This window comes from Bacidia gigantensis (genome assembly GCF_019456465.1).
Source record: "Bacidia gigantensis strain McMullin 20006 chromosome Unknown contig_295, whole genome shotgun sequence".
Classification (NCBI taxonomy): Eukaryota; Fungi; Ascomycota; class Lecanoromycetes; order Lecanorales; family Ramalinaceae; genus Bacidia; species Bacidia gigantensis.
In genome coordinates, this window is record NW_025408608.1 from 427,744 (window position 1) to 440,171 (window position 12,428).

The window sequence follows — 12,428 nt, forward strand, 5'->3', positions numbered from 1 at the left end:
CTCCAGTGATCACACGCGTATCCAGAAGTCTTTTACCACTGTTCAGTCAAGTCTGAGAAGAGGGATGATACCTATTTAATCTGAATTCTGGCCTCGATACTACCGTTCAGGACACCAATCATCTTACGCCTAGATTGGTTGCATAACAAATGATCCGGTCACGATGTATACCGAGATCGAGGCATTCATTGCCAGCAAAATGCTTGATTATACGTGGGCCATCTCGTCACCTAGCATCTCAACCTGCGAGACAAGAGCGGGACTTCAATTGGACCGAGAAACTACCAATGATCGTGCGACCGTCTTTTTGGGCAACTCTGTATCCTGGAATCGCTCGCAGATTGAGAGAACGTGGAACTGAGAAGCAGGAGCCGAAGAAGAAGGACAAGCCATGGAACCCGGCCACTTTCTTCTTCTGGATTTTCATTCTCATAGGTTCCCAAAGCATTAACATGCTTGTGTTGCAAAATGAATATCAAATATTTAGTCGCAAGGCCGATGGCAAAATTGCTCTACTGCGGGAGGTAATTGAAAAGGTCCAGCGGGGCGAAGACGTGGATGTAGAGAAAGTGCTGGGAACGGGTGACAATCTCCAAGAACGCGAGTGGAAGGAAGGTGAGTCAATGAGTATCTCGTGAAGTCTAAAGAGTGTTCACAAGGAACTGATCCAATTGTTAGTACTAGAGGAGATTGAAAACGAAGATCACTTATGGCAAAAGAAGGAGAGAAGGAAGCAGAGAAGAGCAGCTAGAAGAGAAGCGAAGCTGACGGCCGAGCGAGAAGCAGAACGTGAGAGAATTTTCAGAGGAGCAGAGCAGGCAAGGCAACAACCTTCAGAGGCCGGAGACCCAGCTTCATAGTTTACAGCTTCATAGTTCAAAGTCTCCCAATAAGCCCGCCGCATTACGATCTTTATCTAGACAGAAAAGTCCTTTCAACTACAACTCGTCAGAGCAGAGTGACACAAATACTTGGCGAAGAGATTGGAAACGACGGCTTGGACCTTGATTTTTACACAGCCAACGGAAGCCACGGAACAAAATTTCGAGCGACAGCTCTCAGCTGGAAGATTGAGATTGGTTACTGGAAACCTATTTCCCTCAAAGTCTTGAGACAGCCGGAAATGTAGACTGACGTACAATGCCTGAAATGTCACGGAGGGAACAAAGTCACACTATTCCTCCCAGAAATCATCTGGATTGTCATGAAAATCAAGCACCACACTTCGGATCCGAGGTAACTCCTTAGCTTCTGGATAGACAACTTTTCTAACGCGCGATTCAGTGCTCGCACGTTCCTTTGCAGAGTCTGCCATAAATCTGCTATGATTCATGTCCACAGGAGTATGTTCGCCGTGCCAATACACGAGAGCTGTGTCCTTCAGGTCTCGGCCACGTTCGGGCTGAACATCAAGGACTTCTCCAACAATGACAACGTGATCGCCCACCTCGATCTGCCTATGACGAGTGTACCTGCACTCCATGCATATTACACCACCGCTTTCGGGCTTGAGTCGGCCATCCGCTTCCAACATCTTTTGGCGCAACATCTTTCCGCCGGGTACCAAATCAGCGAAAACGTTAGCAGTTCTGGGATCACCAATGACTGTAACTATGAAACGTCTCGAACTCTTGATGGCGGCTAGAGTAGAGGATGTCTTTCTGATGTTGAAGGAGATGTAGGGAATGGGAGAGACGGTGACCGAGTTGAAGGACGAGACGAGAAGGGCTCTTGGTGAACTGCCATCTGGTAGAATGGAAGAAATAACCGCAAGAGCGTGAGGCACAGCTCGCATTAATGCCTTGAATTTAACGATCAGATGCTCTACTGATCCATTCAGTCAGCATAATTCGGACATAAGTGTACAATAGATGGGATAAGAAGGTCAAGAAGCACCTGTCAATGGAGCCTCGACACGTTCATGGAGCGGTGGATACTCTCCACCGAACAGGATCAACGGCTCCTCAGCCAATGATTCCGTGGCTAGCTCTCCTTGCGTGTCGCTGTACGGGCTCAGAATTCCAGCCTCATCGACTTGAGCCAAAGGCAGTATTTCTCCTCCAGGTACAACCGGGCTCTGTCTTTCCACGTCGGCGCTAATCGTGTGAATTTCTTTCTCTAGCCGCTGTAGATTACGCTCAATCTGTATTCTTGCAAGTCGTCTTCTGTCTTGATCATTGAATTCATCCGTATCTTCGCGTGTTGTAGAGATTTTCCTCCTCGAGCGTAAGATGGTTCGGATAGTACATTCAGACAAATTGGGCGAGGACTGTAGGCCGCGGCGAATACACCACCGGATCATAAGTCCGTTAGGATGGCCTGTCTATCCATCCAACTTCACATTCTCATGGAGCTGAATGGTCCTCGCTGCGATGACGTTTGGAGGGCGAAGCGTAGACCAGATTTGCGGACCTGGAGCGGAGAACTAATTTTCCTGCGCTAGTCACCCTCCCTCCTCCTCGTCCCAATACAACTGGACCTGCCTTTGTGTATCTACGAAACAAGTTCGAAAGGCCGAATGACCGTCTCATATTGTGTCCGCCAGCCTCTCTGTCCCCTTCAATCCACCACATCCTTCCACAATCCCATACTCAAATCTTATACCCAGATACGGCACGCAACGCTCCTCCGCCGCCCTCGTCGCCCATACACATTCACCCAACTCGTGACCCTCAGCGACGGTTCCACCTTCACTCATCGTACTACCTCTCCAGCACCAATCTATAAATCCACCAAAGACACCCGCAACTCCCCTCTCTGGAATCCATCATCCCAGAAATTGCTAAACGCTGAGTCCGACGAAGAAGGGCGATTGAAGAAATTCCGGCAGAAGTTTGGACGAGGATGGGACGCTACGAGGCCGGGAGATAGATCAGGAACGGAACAGCAATCGCCAGAGCTTGGACAAGATGGTGGGCTTTCGGGGGGTCAGATCGAAGGCAAGGAAAGTAAGGCAGGAGGGCCGCCGGAGGCGGAGGAGGAAGATAACATCATGGATCTGATCAGTGGATATGGGAGAGAGGCAGAAGGAAAGGGGGAGGCTGCAGGGGCGAGGGAGGGAAAGACGAGGAGCGGGAAAGGAAAAGGCGGAGAAAAATGAATTTGGCTCACAAATGTACATCAAATTTTTACATTGGGGGTATCATTGTATCATGTCAAACATCCGAACGCGGCCCATATGCAAACTCTCACTCAACTTGCTCGACCGACATTCCCAACTCTCACACGGGCATCAAGTCCAAGGCCGATACCATTCTCCATGCCTGCATCATCTTCTGAGCTCCGCTTCTCAGCCTCTTTTTTCACCCTGAAGAATGCTAATTTAGCAAAGCGACTGAGTTGGGCCCAGAAACTTCGTCCAGCTTCATGCTCAATCATCCTTTCGAGTAATTCGACGGCTGCCACCCTTACCTTGAAATCAGGGTGGAAGAGCCCCAGGCCAATGTAGAAAAGCCCAGCATTGCTACCTGGCGTTACCGTAAGAAGCTGGCATATTTCTTCGTAAGTCCGGATCGACTCTGCAAAAGCGATGTAAATGGCAGCACTGTCTTCATGGCTCAGTTTCTGGCTGCGCAGTCGATCGTGTTGATGAGCTAGGTCAATCGATCGAATTGGTCTACGTTCCCAAGCAGCTGTCAAATCCTGGATGAAAGCATAGTAGCTTCGAGTCGTCCGCCAACCTTCAATACGCCATACATTGGCTCCAAGCTCGCGAGCTTTGGCTGCATCATCAGACCATACATAACCATGCCCTGAGACCCCATGAGCACCAGCGTCGGCTTCCGAGGCACCAATATACAGCGCGGACGCTCCATATACAGTCTCTTCAAATGCAGCTGACATCCGTGCGAATTTAATGATATACTCCCTGAATCTGCTGCGAATAACCGATTCTCCATGGCGAGAATTGATGCTACGCATTATTCCTTCAATAAAAAGACTATCACCTGTAGGATCATTGCTCATGGCTTCTTTCCCACCAAGACTGGTCGGACTAAGTGCGAATCCAGGATTCTGCTGTTGAAAATAAACTAGACCTTCGGTGACAGGTGCTGTCTCAAGTCTGGTGCTTATCTTCATGCGTCCTGTTGGTAAGTCACATAGCAAATCCCACCACTCGGGGTGGTTTGCAAATGTCGGATTGGTTACACCTGCAACAAATCCGGGCACATTGAGCAAGTCGTCGATTTTAGTGAGGTCGGTGTAGGGAAACGCATGACGCGTGAAACCCCTCAAGACACCCCCGGAAACCAGAGCACAGGCGGCTAGGACGGCCTCAGCAACCTCACCGGATGGTCTGTTGTGCCCTTGAAAGATGACCCGCTTTTGTGTAAGCAAGGCGTTGACAAGGACTATTATTGGGTGGGTATATGCTCCGTTCGTTGTAAGATGAGGATGGAGCGCAAATGGCTGAGGTGACGTGGAGTGAACAGTGGCGAAAGTTTGAATAAGCTTGATAAAGGAGAAATCTCCAACAGTCTCGGGCACTAATGCTGAAGGTACTTTGATGGGTACTGGCACGCCGTTGTAGAAAACCTTGGTCTCGAACTCATGTGTGTCTCGGGGCACGGTATACCGACCCTTTTGACTTGTAGCTTCCACACCAAGTTTAGATGGCGAATCTGGCGCTAGATCTGGATTACGTGCCTCCTCAATCTTACGTTGTTGTATCATCTGTTCGAATTTCTCTGTAAACATATCTTTCGTGTCACTAGCAAGTAATATGTGTCGTTCAAACATCGATAATCTCGGCATGAATGATAAATCCATCGAGTTGACTGCATTGTAAAGGGTTTCTAATGTTTCTGGGACTGGAGACTTGTAGTATTCCTCGAGAGCCAAGAGAAGAAGAGGCTGAAGATATAAGTGCGTATCCAGAAATGGCACCCAAAGAGAAGAGGAGAACTAACTTTGTAAATGTGTAGAAATGAGTGTCTCGTACAAATTGCCATAGCCTTGACGATTGCGCCTCTGTACAAACCTGTTAGTGCATCTTCATAGATCCAGAAAACGATGATGACCGTGCCTTTTTACGGTAGAATCAAGTTTTGTATTGACTAAGTTTAGAACGTATATCAAAGGTGGCCCCTCTCCGCCATCATCGTCTAGGTCACCACCATCCTCCTGAACTGGTGCATCCCCAGGTGAAACGGTCTCGTCTTTGACATCCTTTTGAGCTTCAACCTCGTCAGCTGCATCGGCTTCTTCACTGGGATCCTTATGCAAAAAGAATATGGTCCAATCCTCTTTCCGCGCATGTGATTGATCTGGCAGCATGAGCTCTGCAAGCATGTTTTCATCCCCACTGATTGCTCCTGGGTATTGGTGTTCCATCACAGATCCCTTGTCAATATCAAATGATGCCACCAATATATAGTCCACATGTTTCTCCGGAGAATTGGCGGGATATTGTGACTTCAACGTTTTCCTTCGCCTAACGCTTGAAGTTTTGGACGGTACCTGTTTCAGTGATGAAGTTGTAGAGGTCGCTCTTGAACTTCTTGAGGATACACGTCTAGGAATAGCGGGTACACTTCCAGACGTTGGTCCATTGCGAGAGGAATGGCTGGAAGGAATCCTCGTTGAGGGAAAGGAAGATAACGACCCTTGCCGTCTGAAACTAGTCGCACTGGCATTTGTGCCACTAGTAGAGGGTCTATAGGAGAGACCGGTACTCATCCTGCTCTTGATAGAATGGAAACGCAGAGAAAGGAATATCTAACAACCCAGCTGCAAGGGTGTTGTGAGACAACGAATCGCTATGTTTGCGCCATCCCAAGTCACGTAGGACCCGAATATGCAGCTGAAAGACCGACGCCAATAACACCGTCCATGCCCATGTGTATCCTATATACTAATAAGAAGAGAATCCTGAAGATTGAAATGGAGGGAAGTCCCCAGCCCGCTGCCGTTCGAGGCCCAGTGGTGGGCCTGCGGGGAGCGCGAGGGGTTCCCCTGATCTGCACAAGGATGTCACACGGTCTTGGCATTGTTTACGCATCTATTGACTTCGACATCCATCCGACTTTGACGGTCAATTGCGGCCAGAGGATATCATACTGTGAAGTGCAATATCTTTTGAATGAGTGATGAAAACGGTCTACAGCTCCTGACTAGTTTTGCCATCTGTATCTGATTGACCTGCAACGAAAAATGGTAGCATCATCCTCCACTACACCCATGACCACCAGACTAAACATCTCTAGTCTCTTCCAGCAACATACAAACCCTCTCCTCTCTCAATCGGCTCCCCAAGGACATCTCCTTTCCGTCGCCCTGAAAGTCCGCGTCCTTCCTCTCCAGCATCCCCCTCATCCCGACCCACCACCCCCACACCTTCCCCAACAAAACCCCACCAACCTATCCTCACCTCGCCCTCCAAGCTCCAAAATGCATCGACACCACCAACCAGCACCTCATCATCAAATACTCCCCGCAACCTTCCTCTTCCCTCCCCCTTCAACGCACCACCCTCACCAACACCAACAATATCGTCCACAACAAGCACCCTAACAGCGACTCCCCTTCCCCTCCCCTCCTCAACCCCACGGCCACCCTTCCAACAATCCGCCTCCTCAGCCAACATCGCCCTCTCCTCCCTTCCAACCCATCTCCTCTCCCAACTGCGCACCGCATTCAGCGTCCTAGACCGCTCAAGCACTGGAAGCATCACCCGCGCAGATGTGACCGCCACACTCAACGAACTCGGTCTCTCCTCCACACCGCAGGAAATTTCTGCCTTCTTCCCCCCGGCTCACCACAGTCGTTGCCTTTGGCGCAATTCCTTAGTACGCTGAGCGGGCCATTGAGTCGGTTCAGCAGGAATGAGGAGTTGATGAATGCGTTCGCGGCGTTTGATGAGAGGGATACTGGGGAGGTAGATGTTGGGGCGTTGAAGGATTCGCTGGTGTATGCGCCAGGTGGAAAGAGTATGGAGGCAAGGGAGGTGGAGAAGGCGCTAGAGGGCTTTACAGGGAGGAGGACTTTTCAGAAAGGGGGTGGGGTAGGGCAGAGTGAGAGGGGGGACGTTTTCAGGTATGGAGAGTGGGTGAATGGGGTCATGGGAGGTGGCGGAGAGGAGGTCAAAGCTGGTGTGTGGTGATGGAAGGTCCAAAGCGTCTGTCACTAATTGATTATATGCTAAACTTTGTATAAGTTGACTTACGCGAGCAGTTCAAACAACGAGATGCTGGGCCCATCTCCCTTCACCGACAACGAGAACCAAATTCTGCAATCAGCACCAATGCAGCCAATCAGTGCCCTCGCCAGTCATTTTTACCACACAGCACTTTCCCAACCTACCCTGATTGCCCAGTACCTCATATATCATTATAAGGAGTTGACGAACTATGTTGTGAAATTCCTTGCTCCTGAATTGAAGTCTCTCCTTAAACCATTTATTCAGCCCTTCACCAAGTATCGTGTCACCTTTGCCCCAGAGATCTCCTTGGCTGTTGATTTAACAATCTTTATTTCTTTCTTTCCCTCGTCACTCTTGTTTTTGGCTATATTTTGAAGCCCCTCCTTCCCTTTGCCCTTCCCAAAGCTCGTCATTGATGACTTGTCCGAAGGCTTCCCCGAAGAATCTAATGACGATCGACCACTCTTCTCAACCCACACCAATAGTCTTTCCAACTCTCTTCCCCGTGTCGAGAACTCTGCCATGCACTCTCCACAGATTCTCAAAGCACAGGAGACACATTTCCAGAACAGTTCGCGGTTAGTCCCACACGTCATACACGGGGTAGGGCAGATTTTGTTGTTACTGCGCGGCATTTTACGGTGGCCTTGAATGCAGTGGTGATGGCTGTCTCTCAAAGAAGGTGCTCGTACCTCCACAGGACCATTCGGAAAGGTCTTGGGTAGATGGATGAATGGTGGTGCTGGACTAGATGTTGAGAGTGCCATGGAAGACGATGAGGCTGGCCTTCCATTCGATACAGGTGGTCGCAAAGGCGGTGAAAAGGTAGGGCGCAGTGCTGCCTTCTCCAGAGGGGCGAGATTAATTGGCGAAAATTGGGGAAAGGTGTTTGTAAGAGTACTGGCTCGATGCTTTGTGCCATCTCTTGAAGAAAGAGGCCGATCGAAATGCGAGCTGTCGAGGTGTAATGCCGTAAGAGATGATCTTCTCCGTGGTATAGGCATTTGTACAGAGGCAGGTCGATTTGTCAGAACAGCTAGCGGTGGATGCATCTCAGCTGAGGATTGTACGGATGACGTGTTTGGTGACATTGGTGGTGATATCGTGAAACAGTCTAGGCTTGGCTTTTGATTCAGAGGAATTGGCTTTCGCCTCACTGTTGAGTTTCTTTGCCCCATGTCCTCTTCAGATAGCTCAGAGGCCCCAATTGCGCTTTCCTTCGACGGCTTTGCGGGGGATGGTGTTGTCGGGTGGCTTGACTCAAGCGTCGCTAACCCACTACTGTCTGGGGTCAGTTTCTCAAAGCTTGAGAAGTTCGAGTACTCAAGCCTGAGGTCTGGAGGCCTGTCTTGTTTTTGTGGCACATGTGCGTTTTCGTCCATCAGAAGGCGCTTCTCATTCTCAACTGTCGATCTTTTCTTTCCTGGTAGCACTTCACTCCTGACTTCTTCGACCCTTTTGCGGAGGCTATTGCTCGTTGACTGGTTGGTGGATGTGGAGCTTGTCGACTTTTTGAGAGACTTCGTCACACGCAAGTTCGAGACCGACCGTTTGAAAATGTTCAGCGGCTGGCTGTGCCTAGCGGAAGTCACTGGATCTTTCGGTGTGCCTTGGAACTCTTGCTTTGCCTCCTGAGAAGCACGTTTGATATGTTTTTGGAAGAAAGAAGACATGTTTCTCTAATTGGTTATAAGGAAGGTGCGGTCAGAGCGAGAACATCAATTGACTGTGTGCATGCGCAACGTGCCTTTGGCCGGACAACGGAGCTATAGATCAAGAAATGCGGGCGTTGTAACGACGAAATGGATACAAAACATAATATAGATAGACAGAATTGAAGTCAGGGAAGCCAGGTGGGGCCATTCAGACAAACCTTCACTGCGTGGTGGTGGCAGAAAGTAACTTAGCGCGAGACCCGTCTGTACGACACGTCTCTTTAAGGGGGCAAAATCATACTTGCACTGCATTGCGATGAGCGGATTCTTTTACTTTTCAAGGGTGGAAAAGATGTTTTCTAAAATAGGAAGTTACCTGAACTCTGTGCGCTACAGAAGTTCGTTCACTGATTCCAAACCGGGTTCTTCTTACCAACAGGGCTATCTCGATTATTGTTGACGACGACCGGACTCGCAGGATCTCGCTGACTACTGCTGCCAGAGCTTCCACCAGCGCTACCTCCACTTTGCTTCCTAGCGCCTCGGATGGCCTCAATAGCCCTTGAAGGCATTGGCGGTCGTGGTTCCAAGTCTTCAAAGTCGACGTAGTTGCTGTTGTTTGAGAGCAAAGAGCTAGAACGCTGTCGATCGTGATTCTGACGGAAAGATCCCGAATGACTTCGAAGTCCACCGGCGGAGTCTGGAGTTCCAAACATAGGTAGATGATGCGCTGCGGCAGCTGCACTTTGAGGATTTTCACCAGGGAGGTCCCCTTCAGGGGTCAGGGGACGTTGCTGCATGGCGTGTACAGAGTTAGCAATCATTTGTTGCTCATGATACGCATTCTCAAACAGTCGAGCTTGAGAAATGTATTGGCCTAGGGTAGAGCGAGAATCGTGCCAAGCTTGATTGAAGGTGGCCATGCGCTCATGTAACTGCTGCTCAACATTCGCCCGTTGAAGATCCTTCAAAGCCTGCTTAGAATCCTTGCGTTCCTTGTCATTGAGACCTTCCAACATTGTTGACTCGAACTTCTCGCATTGGTCGTCGAGCTTTGATCTTCGAGCCAGCAACCGCTCCTTCTTTTGGTGAGCGGTATGCGCCTCGGTCTGAACAGCGACCTTTGCTCGTTGAGTGGAATCTTTAGCGCGGAGGAGAGCTGTACGAAGAGCATCACGTTGATTGTTGATTGCTTCTTTTTGGGCTTTCTTCTCCTTAAAGATCTCTTGCTCTTCGTCAGGTATGCGGTCCAACGCTTCTATTTCGTCCGTCAAAGCCACGACAGCTTCATCTGCCTGTTTCATAGACTGATTCCACTGCAAATGACGATTGCTGTGGGATCGGTCCTCGCTGACGAGCTTTGATATCTTTCCGTTCAAGATGTCAATCTCCCTTTTGATGGCGGAGCTAGTGGCTTTGTTGTCTTTTTTGGCCTTCTTTTGACGCGCACATGATTCGTTAAAAGAAGCTTCAAAGGTAGCGATAGAATTCTTTAGTGTTGCAGTAGGCGTGGTGGGTGAGAATGGGCGGTGAGATCTTTGTGGAACTTCGCTTGGTGCATTTGTTGACTCTTCAGATCGACTATTAGCCTACAGTAAAGAAACACAACAGATGTTACTAACCAGTCTCCTCGGATGGCGAGGGCGATGTAGTCACAGTCATAGAGCGCAGGACCACGTCACCCTCGCTTTGAATCACGCTGTATCTGTAGCTTGATGACGGCGCTAATCCAAAGACTATTCCATGCCACCAAGTTCCTCCACCCTCAACCTCGGGGATCCGCGTCATCTTCGTAGACGTCCAGTCAGTGTCATTGATGCGAACATGCAATGGTTTAGGCGGGTTGATGTCGTTCTCAAAATACGTGCTGTCCCGGCTAAGACCGTACGTCGTGTGGAAGATAAAGCTATCAGGAAGCACATCAGATACCCAAACCTGATCTGCTACGCCACCAAAGGCGGCATCCCCAAGATCACTTGCATCTTTAGCATCTGGTACCGTGACTCCGCCCATGGAATCCTTCTGCTCACACTCTCGCATGATTGTCACCTTTGTGGCTGCAAAAGCGGCCCACAACGGTTGTTGACTTCTCACAAAAGCGGCTTGCTTTCTCTTCTTCTTACCACTTGTAGTCTTTTCGCGTCCCTCCCTCACTATCGGGAGTGAAGTCTTTGTAGCTGTATTTGGCGACAACGAAATGCTATTTTGCTGCGTTGTATCCCCCAAGGTATTCGAGGTCCGCCTACTTGAAGCGTTTGCGCCTGTTTCTGGGTCTACCTTCTTGCCGATAGATGCCGATTGGAAATACTCCCGCTTTTGATACCATCTCCTCGCTCCATGAACGAGCCCTTGAATTAATATGTGCAACGCTATGCCAACTTCAAACCATTTCCACCACCACCACCACCCTAAATCGGTCGTAAAATATTCATCATTAGAAAAAGACAAAAAGGAAGAAGGGCGTTGAGGTACGTATGGTATCTGTGACAATACGGCTCGCCAGTCAAAGCCAAAAATCCTTGAGGGTATCCAACCACGATTTGAAATATGACGGAGAGTCACTATAGCGAAGCACAAGATTGTACTGTCATATCCAGGCTTTTTTGATGTGTTACCTCCTCCCAATGTTGCAGCAACCACAGTTTGTGCGAACTCAAGGGCAAGTCCTTGTATTGGTGTCCATGCCACTAGCCATATGAGTAAGCCTAGGATATCAGTGATCACGATTGTCGCTAATGAGGGTGTTCCGCCATATCCTTGGAAGATATCCGTGAAAGTGTTTGGTAGAGAGAAGAAGGACGAAGCCGGGGTCATGAATGTCAGGATGGCAAATAGGATGTTGATGAGCGTCAGTATGGTAGACGGAATCGAGAGCAGGATGATCAGGATAGTGAGGGTATCGCCGAGAGGACATGACCGGATTATTGTGTAGGCCAAGTTGAATGCGTTCTCTTTGCGCATGGTAGGGGACTTGGAGAAGGCCGTTTCGCTTTTGGTGGTAGAAGGGTGGGCAGTCCCATTTGCGTGCCCCAGCTGACTTGACAGAGACCCTTCTTTTGCAGTATCTTTCTCAGGCGAGGGCTTTTGCAGCGTGTGACCATAAGTGTGGCTCGGTGTCTCCTTTGTCTCCCCATCCACGCCCCTTTCACGCTCTTGTGATGTCGCACGAGCAGCGGAAGTCAACGGAGCAGGCACGCCGCTGGTGAGCGGGCCACCTTCGGCAGTACCATTGAGATGGCCGTTGGATTTTTGCTTGGTTATTCTCTTTCCGGGCGCGACGATGCCGTTCTCATGGCGGTTGTTGTGCTGATTGCCTGGCTTCTTTCTGGGCATGAAGCAGAAAGTCAGCCTAATCCGAGACTTTCCCAGCCAGCTTGAAGGATGCTGCCGAGGAGTCTCGCATTCAATTGCGGACGTTAAATGATGTCTCAAATGGAGAATAAGATCTCAAGTGGTGGGGACGTTAATGATTGCAACTGGCAAGAATCATCGTGGGATTACTTCCGCCTGAGGTCTGAGGTTTGTTCGGTAAGCAATCTTTGCGCGGGCGGCAGAGCAAATCACAACTTAGGTTGCACAGCACAATTGCGAGACCAAGCTCGGGCTTTTTGCTCAAATCTGTTTTCTATTAT

General features: G+C 49.5%; 5 protein-coding genes across 5 annotated transcripts; 1 reads left to right on the top strand and 4 right to left on the bottom strand.

The window, feature by feature from the left end:
• Positions 1–287: 287 nt before the first annotated feature.
• Positions 288–1,129, top strand: KY384_008190 (uncharacterized protein; the record flags this gene model as incomplete). The annotated part of the gene is made up of 2 exons (XM_044816679.1): positions 288–615; positions 876–1,129. The coding sequence occupies 2 exons, from the start codon at positions 288–290 to the stop codon at positions 1,127–1,129; spliced, it is 582 nt and encodes a 193-aa protein (XP_044666044.1).
• A 45-nt stretch (positions 1,130–1,174) lies between these two features.
• Positions 1,175–2,178, bottom strand: KY384_008191 (uncharacterized protein; the record flags this gene model as incomplete). The annotated part of the gene is given in 3 exon segments (XM_044816680.1): positions 1,175–1,824; positions 1,897–2,125; positions 2,137–2,178. The coding sequence occupies 3 exon segments, from the start codon at positions 2,176–2,178 to the stop codon at positions 1,175–1,177; spliced, it is 921 nt and encodes a 306-aa protein (XP_044666045.1).
• A 1,014-nt stretch (positions 2,179–3,192) lies between these two features.
• On the bottom strand, positions 3,193–5,292 carry KY384_008192 (uncharacterized protein; the record flags this gene model as incomplete). The annotated part of the gene is made up of 2 exons (XM_044816681.1): positions 3,193–4,905; positions 5,035–5,292. 2 exons carry the CDS (start codon positions 5,290–5,292, stop codon positions 3,193–3,195), a joined length of 1,971 nt encoding a protein of 656 aa, XP_044666046.1.
• Positions 5,293–7,609: 2,317 nt separating this feature from the next.
• On the bottom strand, positions 7,610–8,814 carry KY384_008193 (uncharacterized protein; the record flags this gene model as incomplete). The annotated part of the gene is made up of 2 exons (XM_044816682.1): positions 7,610–7,656; positions 7,740–8,814. 2 exons carry the CDS (start codon positions 8,812–8,814, stop codon positions 7,610–7,612), a joined length of 1,122 nt encoding a protein of 373 aa, XP_044666047.1.
• Positions 8,815–9,200: 386 nt separating this feature from the next.
• KY384_008194 (uncharacterized protein) lies at positions 9,201–12,129 on the bottom strand (the record flags this gene model as incomplete). Its single annotated transcript, XM_044816683.1, has 2 exons — positions 9,201–10,366; positions 10,419–12,129. 2 exons carry the CDS (start codon positions 12,127–12,129, stop codon positions 9,201–9,203), a joined length of 2,877 nt encoding a protein of 958 aa, XP_044666048.1.
• Positions 12,130–12,428: the final 299 nt, after the last annotated feature.